This window comes from Oreochromis aureus, linkage group 17 (genome assembly GCF_013358895.1).
Source record: "Oreochromis aureus strain Israel breed Guangdong linkage group 17, ZZ_aureus, whole genome shotgun sequence".
NCBI classification, from domain to species: Eukaryota; Metazoa; Chordata; class Actinopteri; order Cichliformes; family Cichlidae; genus Oreochromis; species Oreochromis aureus.
This window is the reverse complement of record NC_052958.1, coordinates 8,001,819-8,025,207: the sequence shown is the minus strand read 5'-3', so window position 1 is coordinate 8,025,207 and position 23,389 is coordinate 8,001,819. Positions and strand designations below refer to the sequence as shown.

General features: G+C 40.5%; 1 protein-coding gene across 1 annotated transcript in view; it reads right to left on the bottom strand.

Moving 5' to 3' along the window:
- The window catches only part of mdfic (MyoD family inhibitor domain containing), a 29,906-nt gene extending 9,190 nt beyond the window's left edge, over positions 1-20,716 (bottom strand). The window contains exons 1-3 of the mRNA XM_039601330.1: positions 20,701-20,716; positions 15,615-15,809; positions 13,525-13,635 (exon numbers count right to left, since the gene is read on the bottom strand). Coding sequence (XP_039457264.1) covers positions 13,525-13,635; positions 15,615-15,809; positions 20,701-20,716 — 322 coding nt within the window. The remainder of the gene's footprint in view (positions 1-13,524; positions 13,636-15,614; positions 15,810-20,700) is intronic.
- Positions 20,717-23,389: the final 2,673 nt, after the last annotated feature.

Below are 23,389 nucleotides of genomic sequence, written 5' to 3'. Positions count from 1 at the left end.
GCAGACGAGACAGTCATTGGGAGCCGTACCTCGGCGAGTTTAGACAGTGCGAGAGAGATTAATACGGTAAAAAGAGAAAGACAGCTTGTGATAGTGTACATATACAAAATGGCTGCTGTCTACAACAGTAATGATCTCCTCTCCTGTGAAAGCTCCGAGATGGCCTCGACGAGCCTTTCTAAGAGCATGCGTGACAGCCGCAGAAAGTCGGGAGACAGCGACCTGTCTGATAAGAGAGAAGAGGAAGGATGCGAGTGAGCAAAGGCGGTGGCATTTCCCTGAGAAGAGCACCTGCACATTCAGCTCTACTGGGAGCTACTCCTGCATTACCTTCGCTCCACATCAGAGCCACTTTGCATGTGCACTTGCTGCAAGATTTTGTGAATTATTCATCTCTCTTTTTTTTTTGAGTTTGTCTGTGTGAACCCTACTTATTCTTTTCCCCCCTCAATGTAATACTTTCTTTATATACATTGAAAATATAACATCTTGACAACCAAACTTGAATTCTGCCTTATTCAGCTACTGCTTAGGGATGTTTAACATGCAGGGCTGTTTAACAGTTACACAGCTGTCCAAAAATATATCTATATATAAATAAATAAAATCAACAAGTTTCCAAAGTGGATGCAAACATAAAATTTAATGTGACTCTGGTAATTTCTTTCCATTTCTATTTTCTTTCTGTCAGCTCACCAACAAGTGCAATTACGGTTAACAAGAGTCGGAGAGAGTGTGGGAATCGAGCCTTGTGCTTTTTAACAACACATCACCCTGGGAGAGGCCGGACGTGAATGTGGATGTAAAACAAAGCAATTAAATACACACTCTGGGTTTTGCCTTCCCCTCATTCGGGCTTCTGCATGCTGCCTCGATAAACAAATATAGACTTGAGGGATCAGGATTCCATGCAATTTGAATTAGACAACTGGGTAGCGCACGATAGAATTCATTATGCAGTGATTTAAGACCAGGTTGATGGATTTTCTTCTCCAAAAAGACAAAAGCCTTGCAGCCTGCCCATGACAATGTGGGGGGAAGAGACTGAAGCTTAACAAGGAGGCTCGGAGCAGGGGCTACATTTGTTGCTGTTTTTTCCAGCTTTACCCCTGACAGCTGTAACTTGCTACATTTTTCACTCATTTTAATATATGTATCCTGGATTTTATTCCACTGTGTCCTTTTTAAAAAAAAAAAAAAATCTTTTCAGGAAGAAGGCTAGAAAACACACCCAGTCAGGTCTGCAGCACATCAAGACACCGGTGCTCACTTGAGTGGCCAAGATGGTGACTTCACCTTACCGCCAAGATGTTTTCCTTTAAACCAGAGTCTGTCTGTGTATTATAAGACCTGGTAGATTTCTTTAACATACATTTCCATACATAAATTGCAATTATTAATTTAGCTAATGTGCGATGCTGATGTCCCTGTTGCACCTATTAAGCGCCATTGCCTACCCCCACCCCATCCTTTTTTTGTGCCACACAATCGGTAGTATCGTGGGTGGATAGTGCTACGCTAACAAAGAGAGCGAAGTGTTGAATCACTCATAATCTGTGAAAACAGTATCATGTCACAGTTATCTTAATCTGCTCAGGTGACAGTCACACAGCAGTCAACCTTTTTTCTGTGGGTGCTTTTTTTCCCTGACTTTCATAAAGCAGCTCATTAACCAACTATTTTAATCTGCAAGCATCACAAACCAGACTGCAAACATTCAAATTTGACGAATCCAAAATCACTATCTAATCTAAAAACACATCCAGAAACTTAATCAGAAACACAGCCTTACCATTCACACTGACCTCAGTTTGTTCCTAACTGATTAACTCCTCATATACATCAAGAATTATTGACAGCTGACAACTAGATTAATGGGGAAACCCCGGTTTGCTCACTGCATCACTGCAGATTCATAGTAATCTACCTGTCTGCGTATGTAGTCAGAGAACATGGCAAACTCCACTACAGTGGATGACAGTTCCTTAACAAATGTATCATCCACAGCATGTTGCATTATAATAGTAATTTTGATTCCATCTTGTTTAAGCAAAGTAGCCACACGGACTTGCACATATAAACACACATTCATGCACAAACTGCACTGGCAGGCATAATTACCTTTTCCTTTTGAGAAAGGAAAGCTTTCAATTTGGCAAAATATAAATAGCTATTAAGAAACCACCATGTAAAAAAAAAAGTATATAAGAGGTGATTTGGGTTTCTGACACACTGTGGAGAGTTATAACATTTAGTCTGAAGGGGTTGTGCACTTCAGTGGCAGGTTCCTAGATAGTCTTTGCAGTTGCAGTCGTTATTTTTATCCTGATGAACGCGGTGGCCGAGATTAATGGACGCGATGGAGCAATATTCATAATCATTGATCATAATAATGGTGGTACTGTCAGAGATGGCAGTGACAGACTTGTACAGTCACATGAGACAAATGAAGAGATAATGAGGAAACGCAGAAATACACTAAGTTTGAATTCGTGCTACTGTGGAATCAGAAACTTTTAGCACACGTGCATTACAACGAAAGTAAACTCTAAAGCGTATCACCTACTACTTACACACTATTCAGCTTGCCGTGCACTGTAAACACACAATACAACAAAACAGACTGAGGAAAGAGCCATCGTTCATCAAGTCAACCCCTGTGAACTCTATTCAAGTACAAACCATCCAGTGTGCATTCAAATTCTTTCGCACAATATTCGGCTTTTAGCATTTCAAGGTAATGCGATGCTGTTGTGATGTTTCTGAACCCACGCTTTGATTCCACATCCAAGGATACAAATGTGAGCCGAGTCTGCTGATAAATCCTGACAGAGCAACACAGGCTCACCGCTAATACACCGCTTCGCTAACACAGCAGGAAACAAATCCCATGAAGTTTGAAAAGAACATACAAGTTGTGCATTTGTTACAACATCGTAGCAAAGCGTCCTAAGGTGTCCTAAGAGATCCAAATGCACACTTTAATAGGCTGTATGTCCAGTTCTTCCCTCCAAACACAGTTTAAATACAAGCACACACACACACACACACACACACACACACACACACACACACGCGGACACACGCTTCAAATTGGACTTGTAACTGCCCTATTTCTAGCACATCAACAACTGTTGAGAGTGTACATTTGTAGTTGAATAAAACATGGTATTCCCCTACACACGCTGTCACACACATCACAGGGGAAACTAGGGGGTGAGTGGTTCTTGACTGTCTAAGCAGCATCCCAATTTGGTCCCAGCTACTAGTAGCTGACAGCCTCAAATATCTGGGGAGAATTTTTAAAAGGCCAGTGTTTGATGGATTCATGAAGAACACACAAATATAATTGCCATTTGTCACCGAGTCTTCAGTGGCTGTGCCACACAGGGACCGAGCAGCACAGTGCCTGGAGAGAGCTGGAGCTGCACCAGAGCTGTGCAAGGCTAGGGGTGGGTGGGTGGTGGTGGGAGGGGGTCGATCTGTATGTAAAACTGAGTATATAAACACCTCCATTTTTGTCACAGAAAATAGGTCCTACAGGACGCAACTAGAAATTGCACCCAGAAGACAGCATGACTACTGGAGATCTCTCTCCCTCTCTCTCTCTCTCACACACACACACACACACACACACCTAGCTACCAGGAAGGAATATGCATGTATGCATGTCAGCTGTAACAAAGCTCCATACACAAGAATTCTAAAATAGTTGAGAACATGAAAATATAACACAGAGGTCAAACAGGGCAGTATGGAGATTCTCATTTGCACATAACTACATCATGAGTCACAGGTAAGGCAGGGAGCGGATTGAACAATCACACCAGTGCTGTATTTCTAAAGCTCAGTGCTTTTTAATATTAATGCCCCCGAGACGCAGAGAAACAGGGAGGAGAGTGAGACGAAAGGTGTTTGCCCAGGCTTATTAGAATGCCCATCATAGAGATCATACAGTTATTCAAATGTCACATCATTCCCACCAAATAAACACCACAAGATGAATAACGATTGTGTATCCATCTCCTAATGGCCATTATTACACAATGGCACAAGTTGGTGAGTTAACACTTCAAGGGACTACGCAAGCGGGTGAGGCATCTGTAATTGTAGTCCCGGGCCTCAGACTAGAAAAAAAAGGAAAAAAGAAAAAGGCAGGATGCACAGTAATTCCACTAACACGGCCGGTGTTTTGTTTATTTTTGGGGGCTCGTATTAGAAAAACATGTATATTTTCTGCTCGACTGGTCATGTACCTGCATGATTGAAATGCTAATTTGTAAATGTGCAATGACCTAGCCAGACTCCTCCAACTCCCCCCCCCCTCGCTGCCAAAACAGCCCGAGGTATCATCTCTCCTCCTAACAAACAGCAGCGTGTGGAACAGCCCCTGCCTTTCAATCCAAAGGGATATATTTTCTCATTAGAAATTATACATCTTCCCTGTCCATATTTATAGACGCAAAACCAGGGGAATTATGCTGCAGAGAGAGTGAGAGGGACACACACAGAGAGAGGAAAATAGTACAATGAATGTTATTACAAAAGGGCTCTGATTGAAATTTTCCTTGGGCGTCTGAAAGCCTCGTTTGCAGTTTGACCTTCTAAACTCCCGGACAAGGACTTCCTTTATTGTCTAGAAGGACGAGCTGGGAGGGAACACGCGCACAAGTGGCTCGGGGATCATCGTTCAGGTGTCCAATTAAAAGAAAAAAAACAAACAAGAAAAACATGATGATGATCATCATAGTGTGAAAAGTATCAATATAAAGGCATTTATCAGGAGTGTCACATAAGTCAACCGGCAACCGAGAACGAGCTTTTGATTGGAATATTAGCGTCCTGCGGTGTGAGGATGTGGCTGCCATGCAAAGTCAGCGCTCTTGTCTTTACACAAAGTGCATGGCAGCCTGACACGGGCTAACAGAAATGTCACTTGTTCCAACAGACTGCAGCGATCTCACGGCAGCGATCACACAGCAATCCTAACCCTGTCAGTTCACACACATGCGCAAAGTGTTTTGTATTTATCCAAGATAAAATGGTGATGATGACGGCTTAGCGGCTGCTGATGATGACCGTTGAAGAAAGCTAAATTACCTGCTCTGATATTGGATCCCCCTCAGCCAAAGTGACATGCTCTGAGTGCGCGTGTGTGTGTGTGTGTGTGTGTGTGTGTGTGTGTGTGTGTGTGTGTGTGTGTGTGTGTGTGTGTGTGCGGGGTTGCAAGCATGCCGGGGTAGTCTGCAACAGAACTCTATTAACTGTCTTGACCTGTCAAGGCTAATCATACTGCATAGCATCTCATTTAAACAGGAAACATCACATTTCTGTCTGTTTTCCTACCCTAGTCCAGGACAGTCAGTCGATAACGCTCAGCAGTCAAACACTGTCCGTCCGCCGCCGCCCCCCCCCCCGGCTTCACGTTCTTTTAATTCTCTGTGACAGTCATTCAAAAATTTGACTCCACCAACCTACTGAAGTGAGACTTGAAGACATCGTTTAATATTTCCACCCCTCATTTCCCACACCGCTGCTGCCTCAACCCAGGAAAAAGTGGAATTTAAAAAAAAAACAAAAAAAAAACCCTTGGACCTTGTTCTGCTTAATTACATTTTACAGGAGTGAAGACAACTTGAAAGACAATAGCTTGATTCGATGACACGAATCCATCAATCTACTCAGTGCAAGTGTTCACATTTCTAAAGGGAAGGAGGTGGTGATCGAGGAAGGGTGGGGCGGGGTCCGGGTCACCAATTCTTCTTTGATTTCAAAATGGAACATTTTCCCAGATTAATACGTTGACTGCCATCACTAAAACTCCCAATAAGATGCCACTTTCTCTGCGATGAATCATGCTGAAGGGAAAGTCACACACGCATTCAGCCACCAAAGCTCCAGCCACACAGGTCCCAGGTCTCCACTGTTGTGTGGAATTTGGCACGGTGCTAATTTGAGTATTACTAATACAGCACGGAGCGAGGAGTCTTCAAAGCCTTGCAACCAGACTGCTGTGAGAGACACTAAACGTTGCACTGTTCTCCACTTCTCCTCATTTCTAAGATGACTTTTGTACGAAGCTGTTCCTGCATTAAGCTTTGCCAAATGTCTTTCATTCTCCTTCATCTGTTTCTTACCATCCACGAGGAGGGAAAGAGTTTATAAAGACAGCCAAATGCACGACTGCAGTATCTTTAAAAAGCTGCACATCTTGCACGGATTTAGACTTTACACGGCTAGCTACCGCAATTTCTAGAAAGATCAATTATGACGTGACTCAGAGCAGGCCTGAGGGAGCTGCCAGGCTTCATACTCCCCAAGAAAAAAAAAAAAAGTGCTCCACCCTCTCCTCGCCGACAACTCAAAACAAAAAGAAAAAACAAAAAAAAAAAAACGGAGCAACAGTGGGGAGGGAACGGGAGAAGGGGGAAAGAAGAGGGAGGGAAGGAGGAGAATGGGGGTTATTTTCAGTTTCAGTTACATCGATGACTCAAATATTCCACCGCCTTTCAAAATCTCCTCACTGCAGCACAAGTTCCACAGGAAGCTTTGCTTGTTTGAAATTCAACGGCGGGCGCGCAGACGTGCGCATGCGCACCCTCGCACTCGGGCACATGAAGGCATGCACACATGCAAAAATGAAGCAGACACAGAGGCAACAACTGCACGAGCGAAATAAATTTTGTGGAAGATCCACGAACACAGCTACTATTGAAGTCAGAGATGAGGATCTGCCACTCCCTAAAAGCCAAAATCCAGCTGAAGTCTGACTCTGGGTCAGAAAGGGGAGAGGCAGTCTATCAAAATGCCCCCACACCTAGTTCCTTTATTTGCTCAGTATCAATCTCAGCATTAACCCTCTGCTAATGGGACAGCTGTGGGTCACCGCCTCCCATCGTCTGGATGCCAATCAAGGCCTTAAGCTGAGAGATCAGCCTTTGGGACAGAGGTGCTCGTCTGCCTCTGAGTGGCTTTTAAAACACAGAGACGCCTGTATCGATTTTAGCTCTAGCCTGAAAGAGAAGTGTGGGGTGAAGGGGGTTGTGTCAGCTGTGGTTGTCTGTGCTTCTGGACGGGAGCCAGCCGCCGGGTCCCCGGTCACCCTCCACTGATCAGGGGGCCTGACACAATGACCTCGTAGAAAGGCACTGAACCTGCAAACACGAAGGGGGCAAGGAGTTGGAAGCTCGAGGGGTTCAGGGCTAGCGAGGGCAACATCAGCAGAGATTTCAGTAATAGAAAAGGGTTTTAACCTTAATGTTGGAGCCAAAACCCTGTTAGAGGCCAAGTAATCCCCCCGTGCTATTTGATTTTTTTTTTCTCTCCCCCTGTGTGTGTGAGTAGCTTCTGAAATGCACTCATGCTGTCATGTGTGGCACTGGTTAAGGAGCTGGTAAACATGGTCCAAACAGTCCAGCTACCTTATCATATCTGTGCTAAACGGGTAAAAAAAACAATAAGGTAGACAAAACACAGAAAGCCAGGTTTATTTCTTTTGTGTTACAACACGACTAAAGAACAGAGCTCCTATGCAACTGTAGCACAATGGAAAAAAAAATTTCAGTAGTTACGTTTGAGATCCTTTATACTAAAACTTTCTCAAAGTTTCGATGAATAAGAGAATAGAATAGAATAGAATAGAATAGCCTTTATAGAGCTGGTTAAAGAGCAGGTTTAGTTAGTGAATTTGAGGTAGTCACACAGGAAAAGGTGCGCACATTTCTTTGTGTTTGTAAAGCATCTGTTCAGAAGATGGAGGTTAATGTCAGTCTAAGCTTTGAGCATATTTATAGATTTTTAGACATTATTGTGGCGATCTTTAAATATTTGCCACTGTTTAGACATCTCTCAAGGGTTCTCAAAGAGTTTACAGTCATATCAGTATTAACCCAAAACCAATGAGGGTGGGAGTAATGTTCACATTATGCTTATTAAATAGGTATAGGTATAGGTGTGTAGATATTATGCAATATTGTTAATACTGCAGGATAAGTTTATATTTTCTTGCAAATTTTCTTCCAGAACCCTGCAGATCCCCAAAGCCCACTTTGTGAACCACTGATCTGCTCAAGTGACCTAAAAATCTTTGTACTGTATTGTGTTATAGCATAAAAGTACTTTCAGGTTATTGCGTAAGAGTGCAAAGATTGGCTCAAGAGACAGAGTTGGCCGTCTACCAATCAGAAAGTCAATGGTATCCTTGGGCAACATACTAAACCCAAAGTTTTCCTATCAATCGTGCGAGTGTGCAAGTGTTACAAATCAGTTCTTTGCATTAAAATATATATAGATAAAACACAGTTTGTTTGTTTTCTACAAAGTAGTTGCGACAACTGTTTAAAATGTAATAGATTTGGTTGACACGTATGTTTTTTTTTTAGGGCCTTTTGTGGGTTTCTATACAACAGTGTTGCTTCTTAACCCCATGACATGTTATAGACGTGGAAAAACAAACCTGTGACCCTTACTCCAAAACCTGTGCTAGTAACACTAACTTTCAGCTTCTGAAATGTGTCCTCAAAAGTAACAACTCAAACACTAGTTATATTTCTTATGAGTACACTAAAAGTGTTAAAATGACTTCAAAAGATTTCTCTGAATTTAAAAAAAAAATCTACACAGTCTCCTCAATCAAAATCCATACATGTTGTCTTGCAGCTAACATGCACTTAAAATACTGCGGTCCACAAATGGAGGTATGCATATCTAATCATCTGGCTCAAGTATTTTGAATATCTTCAAAAAAAAAAAAAAAAAAAAAATAACATCGAATAGTCTCGGGCACTTTGGGTAAAATATGCTAATTAACACACTTGAAATTTCCCATATGAAATCTATCTGCACCAAGACAATGAGAAAATAATTACAACAGAGGTAGAATTACAATGACCATTTTAATCAACCCCTACACTAGCATTTCACCCTATTTATACAGTTTTTGATTCCATGACCCACTGGTAAGTAATCACTTGAAAATTACGGTTCAGTTTATAATAGGTCTATGCTTTAGACACATTATTTCTGCAGACGGGGCTGCGAGGATTACAATAAAGATATGAATCTTGCATAACAACAATTACCATGCAATTCCTATAGCTAAAAAAAACATTCTTGAAAAAGAGAATTGACACAAGGTTAAAAAAGTCTTAAAGTACTTTGGAAGACAAATGAAACAAAGTGATGCGATCTTAGAATGTTGATTCAACAATTGGCAGGCAAAAACACGCCCGCCTTGAGGATGAAAATTAGGATGAGGAAGCCCTCGCCACCCCTTTTTCCTTTAAATCTTGTATCGAAAACTTTATAAGTTCATATATAACTCTGAATAGTCGAATCTTTTCTGCAAAGACAAATGAAAGTATATGACACTACCACGTTAAACAATTCCCGTTGCTGCTTTTATTAGAGGTCTTTGTGACCTCCACTTCCAAAAGGTCAACTCGATACACAGGTTATAACCTTGGAAGTGTGCAACTAAAGAGTGAAATCAGAGATTCACACAAAGGCCAGACTAATGTCTTTCTTTAAAAAAAGAAGAAAAAAAGAGTCATGTTATTTGACCTTCTTTTCTCACTACAGAATTTCCATGAGATTAAAAAAAAAAAAAAAAAAAAACAGACCTGTTCTTCACAAGCTGGTAAGGTCATCTTTATCAACTGCAGAAGCATTAAGAAGTATTTGACAATCTTATGAATAATGTGATGATTAAACTCCTAAAACTAGTGCTGGGTGGTAGCAATTTATTTCCAGACATGGGCTGGAGAGGCATGGCCCTGTTTGCAAGAGATATCAGGTGCTTGAAAAACCAGAATGGTCTCTTGAGGAATGTCTGTCTCCCACACATGACTCTCCCTCCTCCCCCGGGTTTCAGAGCCACAGAGGAACTGTGTGCTGACAAAGGTCTAACAAGAGGGGCAGAATTGTACTTTTGTTGTCTAAGCCGCAATGGTTTCCAATCTCAACGGTGATTGGAATTTATCTTGTTTGCAATCGTAAATTATTACGCCTCGCACAACGCGTGGCATAACAGCGTTCACTACACTTTCCTTTAAATGTGCTCTGCTGAGAACATTTAAAAAATACAGAAACACCACTGTGTTTACTTTCTCATTTTAAGGGGGCCCACTGATTAAATAGACCACTTGTCAAAACAATGTTATCATAACTGCAATAGGATCTTTGCTGTTATTACAACAATATAATGGGCTTCCTCTTGTTGTGATAAGTCACCATCCACAAATTGTACACAGCTTTAAAATCGGACAGCCCTGGGACACAGTCAGGACTGAGATGTAGGCGGGCAGATGATTTCTTATTGATTTCCTGTTTCTGTGGTGAAGAGAGCTCTCAATTACCCCTGCCAGCGAGCAGATTGGTTCCCTCAAAACACAACCACAGCGAGACTGCCAGTCTATGACATAAATAGGTTAAGTTAAGCAGCCCTAAATCATTTTTCCAACTATTAGATAACCACAAACAGACAAAGCTACTTAAAAACTTTCTCCGAGATTATAGTTCATTTTCTTTATTTACAAACCTGGATATCTTACATGTCTTTTTAGCTATAGCTCAACTTCATAATGCAGTAGGCTCCACTCTTTGAAAGGCTCAATGTTACTACTGAAATGAGAAAACTCAACAATCTGTAGAAGCTTTTAGACATCAGACAAATTAATTGGGAAGTGACTTTATCCCCTACACTGATGCCTTTATATCATGTTTGATTTTATGGTTTTATTGTACTTAAAAAAAAAATATATATATATATATATATATATATATATATATTATTGTACTTTCTGACACCATAGTGGAATGGTTCACACGGTCGGATAAACAGTGAAAGATCCCCAGTTTGGACCCATAAGAAGACAGATATTCCTTGGAAGATGCATCCAGCACTAGAATCTGCCAAATCAAGTATGCACAGCTACCCGCTCTGGCAGCCCCTTATGAATAAGGGTATAGCCAAAATTACTATTTTTTGTGTTAATATACTTTAGGGTTTGGGGTTTTTTTCGTTATTGTTTTAAGCCTCTATACCTTATAAAAGCCGGAATGTTTTTTCTATTAAACCTACTTTGGCTGCTCCCTTGCCAGTTTTTCCTGATGCAACCCCAAAGGGGATTTCTGTCTCCAGCTGAGATCTAACCAGTGACCTTTCACTTGCCAAATGAATGAGTTAATCGCTACAATAATAATAATAATAATAATGATAATAATACCTGAATCAAGAAAAAAAAGTCAGTTTAATATTTTGAGATATTTTACACTTTTACTTGAGTTACCCCAAATGCTATGAGGAAGATGTAAAACTTTGTCTAACTAATCTATTAGAGGGCTATCAGTCAATGACGCTCATGTCTGACTAGTAACAGTGATACTGAGGCGAGCTGTTGAGGATATCCTGAACTTTTCTGATGCCAAGCTGCTGCTTTTATTAGTGTTAGCCACTGTGAGCCACTTCTTTGAAGTGCATCCAACTTTGTCAGAGAGTGTCAGACAGTAAATAAACTCTCATAAAACATGAAAATGGAATTATCCTGTTTATCAGAGAGAAAGTATGATTTCCTTTGCTGGCTTAGTGTTAGCATACCGTCTGTGCAGGTTCTTGCAAAGACCTGAAGTTGTTTCTGCTCTGCATGCAGTTTGCATTTTACCATTACGCTCTCGTCCTGTTGTGCAATAAAAAAATAAAAGTAATGTACATATCCAGGCTGTAGACTGTGCCATTATTTTTCTCCTCTGGCACACAAACTGAAATCAGCTGATTGTAGTGCAAGTGCAAATGGAACCAATAAGTGGGCTCAATGGACAAGCACACTAACAATTCCAAGGAATTGAAGTACTTGGGACCAGTTCTCTAAAGGAACTAACATCCCTACTTATAATTGTCACTTTTCAATATTTTTAGCAACATCTAGGTGTTTAGAATTTCCTGTTTCAGTGGGAAATCTCTGGAATATTCTCAAAGTATTCTATTGCAGGACAGAGTTAAAGACAAACTATTCAAACTAGACAAACTAAGTGTTTTTATTGTATTATAAATACTATAATCAGACTTTGATCTTTCAAATGAAAAACAGGAAAACTTCTTTACCAGCCAACGTGTGTTTATGTGTGTGTGTAGCAGAAAGAAAGAATCTGTGTGGATGTTAAGGGGAGCGACATCAATTACAACGCAAAACTGTTGTCACAGGGGCTTATCTGCTGAGATGAAAGCAGAGCATGCCTCCCTCTAGAAGTGCAATACTCCGCACACCTGCCAAGCTAGAGAGACCTCTTGACAGAATTTTCTTTTTTATTATTATCTCTTTTCCATGCTACTTCAGTAAACAAGCCACTGGCAAGTCATTAAGCTTAATACCAAAAAAGGCAGGAAAAGGCACCCTGGAAAAGTTAACAACCAAGAAACAAAGGAACTGTTGTCAAGAACTGTGTCAAATGAAAAAAAAAAACAATCCTTATTATTGCTAGGCACTTACATGGATGGAAGCAATCAGGTGCTATTAGCCTATGTTGACACATCTCACTCTTCTTAGGAACAATGAAACACACACACACACACACACACGAAGGCACACAAAGCTTTTAGCCTGTTTCATTTTGTGACCTGCAATCCATATTTCAATATCAATTCAAATTGCTGAACTAAAGTGCATCTTGGTTTAATTAGACCTGCTAATAACTCAAGAAGTTCAATGTCAAATAATTGTTTTGTAAAACCTCACCGTGCACTGCATTTGCATAAAACAACGTGATTAACTCCGAGTTACAATACAGGCACACAAAGTTTCCCCAAAGGAAAAGAAAAAAAAAAAACAGATTAGAACCATCCAGAAAAAAAGACATCTTTTGAAAATCTAAAACACCTGCTAATGGTATGATGGATCGCAGGGAGGAACAATATACTCATGTAATCCTGGTGAACATTTCTTCAACAGAAAAGTGCCTCTAGCTGCTGGCACAAGTCTTCTTCAATAGGTGAATGATTGGTGCAGACTAAAAAACACTGCGGCTAACATTCAATCAGAGTGTAAAGACAGCTAGTGCCAGAACCACAAACAGGATTTCCCCACTTCCAAAACACAGAGCTGAGGGTTTGGAAGGAGAAGTAAAAAATGACGAAATGAGCCAAGTCTTGGTCATTATGGCAGAATAAGAGCGCCTGCATGTTACCACACTTGCCAAGAGAGCTTGGTGCTATCTTGACATTACTTTAATTGGAAACACTGAAGCTAATATTTTAGTTGGCCAACTGACCCCTGCCTCATACACTGTGCAACTGCCATAACAACAACGATCCCTATAGCGGTTGTGATGATGGGAAAAAAGGACGAGATTACAGCCGCTTTAATGTTAAATAAAACACTGGTAAACACAACCGTTGTGACTGTTGCAGGCAGAACGTGTTTGTCATTTTCACTCTCTACAATTAAACGGTGCATTGTTGTTTATCATTAAAAATAACAGCAAGATGCCCCGCTGCCCGCCCACAGCTTTTCCCAGGTCGTTAAAACTTACTTCTTACAGGCTCGCAATAATTAGGCTTCTCCTCCGTCACGTGACTCGGTCCTTCAGCGGCTGGTTTCCTGGGAGATGATGTTCTCCCTGATGATTCATTGTCACGAGCATCTAGGGTCACAAGAATTTAACGTCAAACAGAGCTGATGAAGAAAAACCCGCCGCATGGAGAGTTGCGCAAACTAAATATTGTGCCGCATGGTGACCGACAAGACGGGGTCGCTTAATTTAATTTCATGCTATTAAGGACTCAGCTGTTCATTCCTTCAAAATAAAATAAAACAAAATAAAAAAAACAGATGTAAACTTTAAGTGTAGAGTTGGCCACGGAGGACAGAATATCAGGGACAGCTGAATGATCCAGAGGTGCGGAGGCCGCTCAGCATGTTTTTGCCAGAAAAAACAGGCCACTGGCAAACTGCACAACATTGAGGGGCGGTTCAGGTAAAGGCCTTGCCAGAGCTCTGGATCTCATTTTCTCTCCTTTTGCTCCCGGGCGTGCTCTACCTGCCAAGCATTTTTTACTGCCATAAAAGGCTGCATTCATCTAAATTGGAAAAAGTATGTTGGCAAAAAAAAAGAAGAAGAAGAAGAAGAAGAAGAAGAGAAAAAAAATCTTACAGCCTGATAGATGCGCAAATGCACGAGAGACAGCTTCACTCATCTGCCTAACCCGTTTCTTCTGGCCTCTTGACTACAAGGCTCGCTCAGGCTTCGCTCGCTGCACACTGCTGCTTTGTTCGGTAAATAAACCTTCCACAATGACTTTATTCACTGGTTTGGAGCCAGATGCCTACTCATAGGCCACAGTTTTGGGGGATTTTTTCCCCTTAAAACCGAAAGTTTTTCAGTGCATCGTGTAGCTCGAGCCTTCAGCTCGGTGAAGATTGATTCAACAAACCTAAAAAAAAAAGAATCACATTTACAGAAGCTTTGCTCCCATACTTACAACACCCTGTGTTTGTAAGCAAGTGATGGATGGGGCAGCGTAACAGATGAGTGCGGGCCAGAAACTCTGCCCAGACAGATATGGCACATATCTCAGCTCGGGGGGGCTGATGTATGGTAGCGCAGACGTTAGCAGCAGTTCTGTGTGATGCATCGCAGTATTTAGTGATCACAGTTAGAAATAAATTGCTCTATTCTCTGTACATCCGCAGTCCCCCGAGGGGGGAAATCTAGTCCTAACTCCAAGTGCCTTTGAAGGTCCAGCAAAAAAAAAAAAAAAAAAAAAAAAAAAATCCATTCACAACCCAACAGCCCCAGTGATTGCTTACTTTGTCCTACTTTGCTATTTTCTGACAGTGGCATAATGATGCTTGGTATAAATAGGATGGTTAACGGTTCATTGCTTGTTTGAAGAAAAATGAAAAGGGGGTGTGGGGGGGTAAGCTTATTTTACATGTGATAATCTTAGGGGCAACTAGAAAGTTAATTAAAAACTATAATTGGCTGTGGTTGCTGTTAATAGTCACTAGGGCGTTTCTTCAGACTTTATTGGGGGAAAAAAAAAAACCCCACAAACACTATCGAGGCTTAAAGCTGGAGCAGAGATACTGATGCACACCAAAAGTCACACGAATTTAATGTAGAAAGCAAGTCTGTGATTGTCCAGAGCAGACTGAAAAATCCTGATATGCCAATCATCTGTAGCATGCATCCACTGGCTTGTCTTCGGGATTTGCTTTTTAGCGCGAGTTCCTGACTGAGTATGACACTATATTTAGAGCTCACTTTCATTACGGGTATGCTGGCAGCTAGGACTGAGAAAAAAAAACACTCCATAAACATGTACACCAGAGCCTGGTGTTATATAGCAGGGTTTTTTTCTTCTTTTTTTTGGGATTGGATGTTTTAAGTGGGTAAGCTTGGCTTGAATGTGGGTAAAAGGTTCATTTTAAATGTGATTGGTGGATCTGAACCAGTACAGAGCCAACATATTCTGACAAAAAGCTAATTACATCTTACAAAAGCACCTCTGTCATCCTCCCAAACCCTCTCAAGTATACAAACACCTGACTTATGTAACTGAAATTGTATTTTTCTAAATCAATCGGTTTTCACTTTAGGCCCATCCTGTGTTTCCTTACCGTGTGTGGCTGACAGCAGGGGACTTGTCTCCTGCCCTGGGCCCTTCGCTGGCTCTGCCAGCCCATCCGGATGAAGGACAGTCTCCTTGGACATGAGACAGTCGTCTTTTTTGGGGAAACAAAACAGCAGAAGTAGTTTCTCCCTGTCCTCAGCCTTCAATGCTGTGAAAACCAACGCCTCATCATCAGCACAGGCTTGAAGACACAAATAAAAAATGTTTAAAAAAAAAAAAAACGCGCAGGTCATTACACAACTTGAGAAAGTCGCCTGCTTATTCACGCGGCGAGAAAAGTGACGTCGCGCTCCAGCAAGTCTGGAAATTTCCCTTTTGTCGTTTTTTTTTTTTTTAACATAAATTTACTGCAAAACTTCACATGGCGCTCATTTATTCACATACACACTATTTTCTATAGGTATATATATATAAACGCTTTAACTGTTCTAAGCGTTATTTACGGCAAAAGCCGACAAGAAGCACAACTTACCTTTCAAACATGACAACTCCGGTGCTTCAGAAGTGATTTACTCCCATCCTCGCTTCCTCCAACTCGTTTCCCGAGACGTTAGGAAGAGAAAGGAAACTGGGTGAAGGAGCAGCTTCGAGTCCAAAAACTTTTCCGTAAGTTTAGCTGGCAGTGTAACCGGGTCTCTGCTCTGTCCAGATGTTGTTGACGTGCAAAAAAATGAATAATAATCCTCGCGACGCCCTCGACGCTCAGTGGCGGTAGTTTACTGAGGATAGCTGCGTCTAAAACATTTTCATCATATCCGCATTCCTGCACCACCACAGCCAGAGAAGCCACTCTTCTCTGCCTTTGCTACTCTTGGCGGCGGAGAGGAGAACAAGGCCCTCCCTGAACATGTGTCCCCAAAAATAAAGTTAGGAAAAAGTGAGTAATCATGTAAAATATATTTTTTTTCAAATATATATGTTGGCATCATAAAAAATATATAACATTTAATTTAAAAAATGAACATATTTTTGCATATGTAATAGAGTCATGAGAAATTTTAAGTAAAAGTCCAAACATTTTGGTTCTCACAAGTTTGCTTTCATTAGTGTCTCGTCTTCCAGGATGACAGTACTCCCATCCAAAGGGCGTGAGATGTCACTGAATGGTTTAAACACTATGACAGTGGTGGCAAATTCTCAGGTCTTTGCACTCAAGCGGTGCAGATAGTGCTCTCTGAAACCATCATCTGAAAAGCAGATGAGGGAATGTATTTTGAAGGAATTGTGTTCCATTCCTGCAGCAGACTTCCAGAGACTTGTGGAGTCATTGCCAAGGCAAGCTGAAGCTGTGACATGATGACCCAGTTATTGAGACACTTATTGTTGGTTTGTGTTTTATTTTCCTTTTTTTGTAAATGAATTTGGAGTAAATCAAAACTCCCAACAACCCCACTGGAAATAAAAACAGAATCCAGTGATTTCCAAATCTCACAAATCTGTATCTTATTCATATCATATGTTTAAACTGAGAAAATTGATCATTTAAAGAAATGAATAGGGTCATTTTGAGTTTGATGGCAGTAACATATCTCAAAAATGTTGGCTCAAAAAGTTGGAAAAGTAAATGGCACTAAAAACAAAGGAACACTCTGCAGCTAATTAGTTTAACTGCTAACAGATTACACAGGGTTTTTTTTTAATGAAAAAATGGACATGAACAAAAAGATGAATGATTAGTTGGTTAAAACTGTGACAAAGTGGTTACGCTTGAACTCATTTACCACTTGTCCCTTAACCATATTGATAATTTATCTCTCATTTTTTGTACAGTTGGCCATAATGCTTAATAATTCAAACTATTTAGCTGTGTAAATGAGTTTGTCAATTGGATGCATTATCTTATTCCTGTTTTTTATTTAGACTCGTATTGTTTGGTCTAACCCATTTTTCAATGGTAGAGACTAATGAGGTTCAGGTGTGTGTAAAGTCCTGTATACAGCAAGTGAGATTTTGCCTACCAGGTTTTAAAATGGTATCATGGAGATGCCAGAAATAAAGTACACTTAAAAGAAACTGATGCTGTTGCTGTCTACTTATCACCTTCCTTGCCACTTGGTCTACACTACCTCACAGCTCCCGTCCAGATCACATCTTTTTCAAGGTCAGGCCTTGCATATTTCAGCAAGATAAGACCTTTCACCCACTCAAAGCATTTGCACCACATGAAAAGAAATTTGGGTAAAAGAAGAGCCAGGACTGTTGAAAAACTAGAAAGTATATAGGTCACCTACACCTATGACCAATTTATAACCCCCAATTAATGTAACCCCATTGTGGCAGGGAGCAAGAGTACCCAGAAAGGATCTATGCAGACAGGGAGAACATGAAAATTCCACACAGAAAAGCCCCAGCTTGCTAGTGGATTTGAACCATCTTGCTCTAAGGCAACAGTACTAACTACTCCACCACTGACATTTTACTTGAAATTTGACCCTCTTGGAGCATCTGTAGCTTATAATTCAAAATGTGACCAAACCTGGCAAGGCACTGTGGTATTTTCTGTCATATTGCCTTTTCAATTATGATGTAATGGGATGGTGTTTTTTTCTGTACAGGTACTGGTACACAGCCTTTCTTACTTACCTTCATGTTTCCCAATTTGTTTTTGTATTTCCTGTCTATGTTTTGTGTGTCATTCCTCCCGTTGCTCGTTCAGCTGCCAGATTGTCCTTCAACTCACTGTCGTCAAGCTTTCCAGTTATTCTTGCCATTCAATATTTTATTTTATCCAGGTACCTGTACGTGATTGTGGGTTGGATCTCTGTCAGCCTCAGTATTAAACTCCCCTGTGCAAACCTGAAGAAAACAGACAAAATAGCTGTGGTAAATCAACCACGAAGATGGACAACGTGTGTCAAAAGTTGAAAACTGTAAATATGCGACAGTATAATAATCACAACAACCTTTTTAGCTCCAACTTTATCTTTTATCTTTCTCCATTTCAATTCAAATATAATTTTTTTCACATAAATGGGAGCAGAGTCCTGTGCTGTGTCCTCTCTGTAGTCAGCAGGGTATTGTTAGTGCAGATTCTTGCTGATTGCCATCATAGCCATTGAACCCTATTGGTAACAATATAAGTGAGATTTAAGCCTTGGTAACATGAGAGTGTGGAGGTGATTGATGTGAAATATGCCCTCCCTCATTGACTGGATGAACTCCATTTTCTGCTCCTAATGCAGAAATCACTCAGGGTCCCCAGCATAATGATTTACGATGAATCTGTGTCAATGTTGAACTCGGCAAACCCCACGTAATCCATCTTGCAGATATACCTACCTACCCCGCCCCACCTTGCCAGCTCTCACCCGCCCGTCTCTTGCCTTCACGATAGGAAGGTAAGGAATGTGTGTCTCTCTCTCGCTCCCTCCCTCTCTCTATGTCTATAAGTGTTGAATCCATTACAGGCCTGATGTGTAATCACAGAGGACCTCTGTGCCCCCTTAGACTGTAATTACCTGGATACAGATACTCCCTCACTCCATCCTCTAGAGCTGCTCAAAGCCAAGAACTCCATTAACCAGCATGCAGTGCTTTCAGCCTGCCTGTCTGGGTGCCAAATGTAGATTTACAGTTGAAAGGGGGGGAAAAAAGTTAAAATTTCATTTAAATAATGTGAATTTGACCTCGGGAGTGTGTAATGGTCACAGTTCAGCTTCTGGATAAAACACGAACAGATTAAAGCCTATACTTCAAGGGTCTCTCCCCGACGTATGGTAATCTTTCGAGGACTGTACATGCAACGTAAGTGCACCGTGAAATCAACCCCTGTTGTCAGTCTTTGTCTCTCTTACATAGTGACACCGCTGTTGCTGCTGACAAACATTATCTTGTGTGTGATCATGTGCACAGTGTCATTCCCCACTCCCTCCCTGCCTCCTTTTTTTTTTTTTTCAAAATAAGTCAAAGTGGAGCTGGCTGTGTAGACACAGTGGGTTGTCACAGTGTGTCAAGCGCTGGTGTCAGCATTGCATCTGTTGCAGTCACATCTCAGAAGACACAAGGAAGCATCTCTCTGTTGACTTCATCTGTTTGTTTGGCAGCTTGCCTGATTGCTAGAGTGTGTAGTGGCGAAGAGAAGCGCCGGCTCAGTCGGTGCACACGCTGCCGACAAGTCTAATCCTCCTTTGCCGGGTAAGGAAGGAGCCCAGCCCCAAACAAATACTGCAACTCCAGGCTACCATGTATTTTTTCCACACTGCACACCCTCTATGTGTCTTTAATATAATTACATATATAATTTATTTATAATAAATAAATTTTCTTAAAAAAAGGAAAAAGAAATACACATTCGGTGTGTTTTAGTTGGGAGTCATCTACCAGTTAGCGTAAAATAAAAAACAAAGATCAAATAGTGAGCTTAATTATGTGCAAAGGGTAATAAAATACATTCGTCAGCATTTTAAACGCATATCTGACATGTTGTTGTATCTCATTTCTGTAATCTGTACAAAAACCAGCGATTAAAAACCTTCAAGTTAGCATGGTGGTACAATGGTCAGCATTATTACTTTACAGCTGGAGGGTCCTGGTTCAAATCCACCAATAATTGGTGATCATAAAATGGCCATAGGTGTGAATAGTTGTGTGTTAGCTCTGAGACAGACTGGTGATCTGTTCAGGATGTACTCCTTGTCCTCACAAACCTGGATTAAGTGGAGGAAAATGGATGGAACTCTTTAATACACTGTTATGTGATGGTGTGTATAGTTTTTTTAAAATTATTTTATATTTTTGGTTTCATAAACATTGATATTTATTTTAGACCCTTTGACTTCAGCACAAATATTTGCTGAGCATTGATCTGATTTCCAAGAATTCTGACATGTACAAACAGAGTCTGGCTAGCTCTGTATGAAAGAAAAATGGCCATAGTTAATGTCATGCTTGCAACAGCTGACTGGCGAATTAGAGTTTGGTATTTCGACAGATGTCATTTGCCGCCCATCGTAAAAAAGTTGACCAATCATCATGCTAGCTAGCTTGGTTAGCTAGCCATATCCAAAATTCACCACGATGTGCTAATTTTGGCTAGCAAAAAACAGTCCTATAATAAACTGGATTATCCTTACCTGTGAATTCTCCCATGAGCCCAATACACAGTAAGTAATAAAAAAGATCACCCCAGTACAGTAGGCATGTTATTAGTAGTAAGGTGTTTTAACATAAGAAAAAAATAAAAAGGCTCCGCAGATTTCTGGAACCTCTCCCTAAACTTAATTAAATCCTAGAGGTTTCTAAGCTAACTAGCACCTTCCTCCATATATATATCCATATATATCACTAATAAACAACCTTTTTGTTGTGATTGTTTGGTTTAAACTTTAATATATGTAAAGGATTTCCTTTTCCCTGAATCCTAAATGCAGCTTTAAAAATATTCATAATGGGACTGCAAAGCTTTAGCATTCCAAGTATATAGTTAGGTGATCTGTAATATTAACTGTAAGTCTCCACTCTTATCATGAGCTTGCTAATCTCATTTGTTTTTCGAGGAAACTTTTGTACAACTCTTTCAGAAACTGAGCTGACAATGAGAGATAGCTTTAGGACAGAATATCTGTAATTAGCCCTAATGAGCTTATTTCTTAGCACCCTGCAGTTGTAATAGAAATGCAAAAATTGGCCCACATTGCTCTCTGCATTGACTTTAATGGCCAGGCGAAAGAGTTGAGCTGTCACTTTGAACAGCAAGAACAGGCACCTGTACCTGAACAAATCTTCAAAGATTTTACACAGAAGTCCATGCAGAATGAGTAGAACTTAATAAGGAAAGCTTTTTGAAGCTGACCGTGACACCAGCTGAACCTTGACGCCCTCACATGATTAATAGTGTTATGGTAAGTCCTTTTTTTCTTTTTTTTTTCTCCAAGCAAAAGATTGTTTGAGGCTGTCTGATCAAAACATTCAACCTTTTATTGGTCCAACTGTCAAAAAAGAAAGACTTTGTATTTGGCACTGAATTAATCTGTCTGGATGGGAAATGAACACGAATGGACATAAATTGATGGACTCATTAAAGAAACTTTTCTTCATGATTAGAATGAACCCTGTTGCAGCAACTGATTAGGGTTTTGATGCTAATAAACTACCTATTTTTTTAAATTACTTAAAACTCTAGGAGTGGAATAGAGACTGGCTTTCTGCTTATATAGATGCACATCTGGAATCCAAGTTTGGAGTGTGAAACCGCATATAATCAGTTGCAAATGTTCACACAAAAGGACCAGAGTTCATAAATATGTAATGCTTGGATAAAGGCAGAGAATAACAGGTGATTGACGATTAAAATTGACATTAAGAACCAAGGAGCCCACTCGGCGGGTTATCACAATGGCTTGGGCCAGGCAATGCAGAATCCACATGTGCCTGCATTGCAGCTTTCGAGAGGATTCAAAATGCCTTTGCCTGTTGAAGAATATGAGATCAAAGCTGACGCCCATCTGTAATTAATTGAAATTTATTGACAATCATCCAAAGTCACTGAGACAGCAGCTGTGTTTGACCCATCATTCAGGCTCATTGCCTTGTCACATGCTGATATTTTTATGATATGTGGAAACTGGAGAAAGGTGGAAACTGGTTTATTATTTAGGTTTTAATGCAGACCACTTGATATGAGGAACATAAACTCACACACTCTACCCTCCCATGTTTTCCAGCACAATAAGCCCATCTTGTTAGTCACATTTTCATTTTAATACTTTTACACTGACAGTTCTAACATCTACTTTACATTATGTATATGCCACTGAGCTTCACAGAGATGGTTACTTATATGACCAGAGATCACTCAGATTTTGCAAAAAGTGCACACAATATTTCAACTCAATGAGAAAGTGCAGCTCAAAGCTTTATAGCTCAGTCACATGAGAGTGACAGTGGGACAGTGCAAGCAGGAAAAATGGGTCGTGTTCCAGGGATTGCATAGCATTTGCTGTTGGAGACTGATTACAAGTGGTTCTGGTGTCCAACTGGTTCCCCAGAGGTTGAGTGTACAACACCCTCAATTTCCGGGTAACCACTTTCAGTGGCAAGGCAGTTACAGAGTTTGCCTTGTGGGAGACGATCTCTACCCAGACACTGGCGGTCTGACGTTTTCTCTTTTTCAAATAACTGCGATTTAATTTATAAATGCTTAGAAACTGCCAACATGTTTCAATCATATGGATTCAGTCAGTACCGATGAATGCAATGGGGAACTGAACTTAGCTGTTTGCCAACTGGTTGTATTCTGTATACATTCCTATATAAAAAGTAAGGTTGCTGAGCACCTGTGTCAATTTGCAGTTAAAATGCTGTCCTGAAGCAACTATGCAACTATTTGTGATGGAATTTTATTTTGAGATCTATAAGATTCTGGCTGGACTTTGAATGTAAGTAGTTAATGTGAATTTTTTTGCAACAATATGTGATATTTGTGCTGTTTTATCAGAGCTAACTCTATTATCACCATATCATCACACCATATTAACACAAACAACTTAGAATAGAATAGAATAGAATAATCCTTTAATTGTCCCACAAGGGGAAATTTGGTTGTAACAGCAGCCAGAAAGACACATATACAAACAAACAGTACACAGAACAGACACATACACGATTTTTCTTACATATTTACATTAAGGACAATGGTTACTATAAACAGAGTACTGTACAGTTATTAAATTAAATACAAATAACTACAGATAAGAGGCAAACCAGGTTGTAGTGCGAATCGGTTGATTAACTTATTGCAGTTACAGCGCAGATGTAAACATC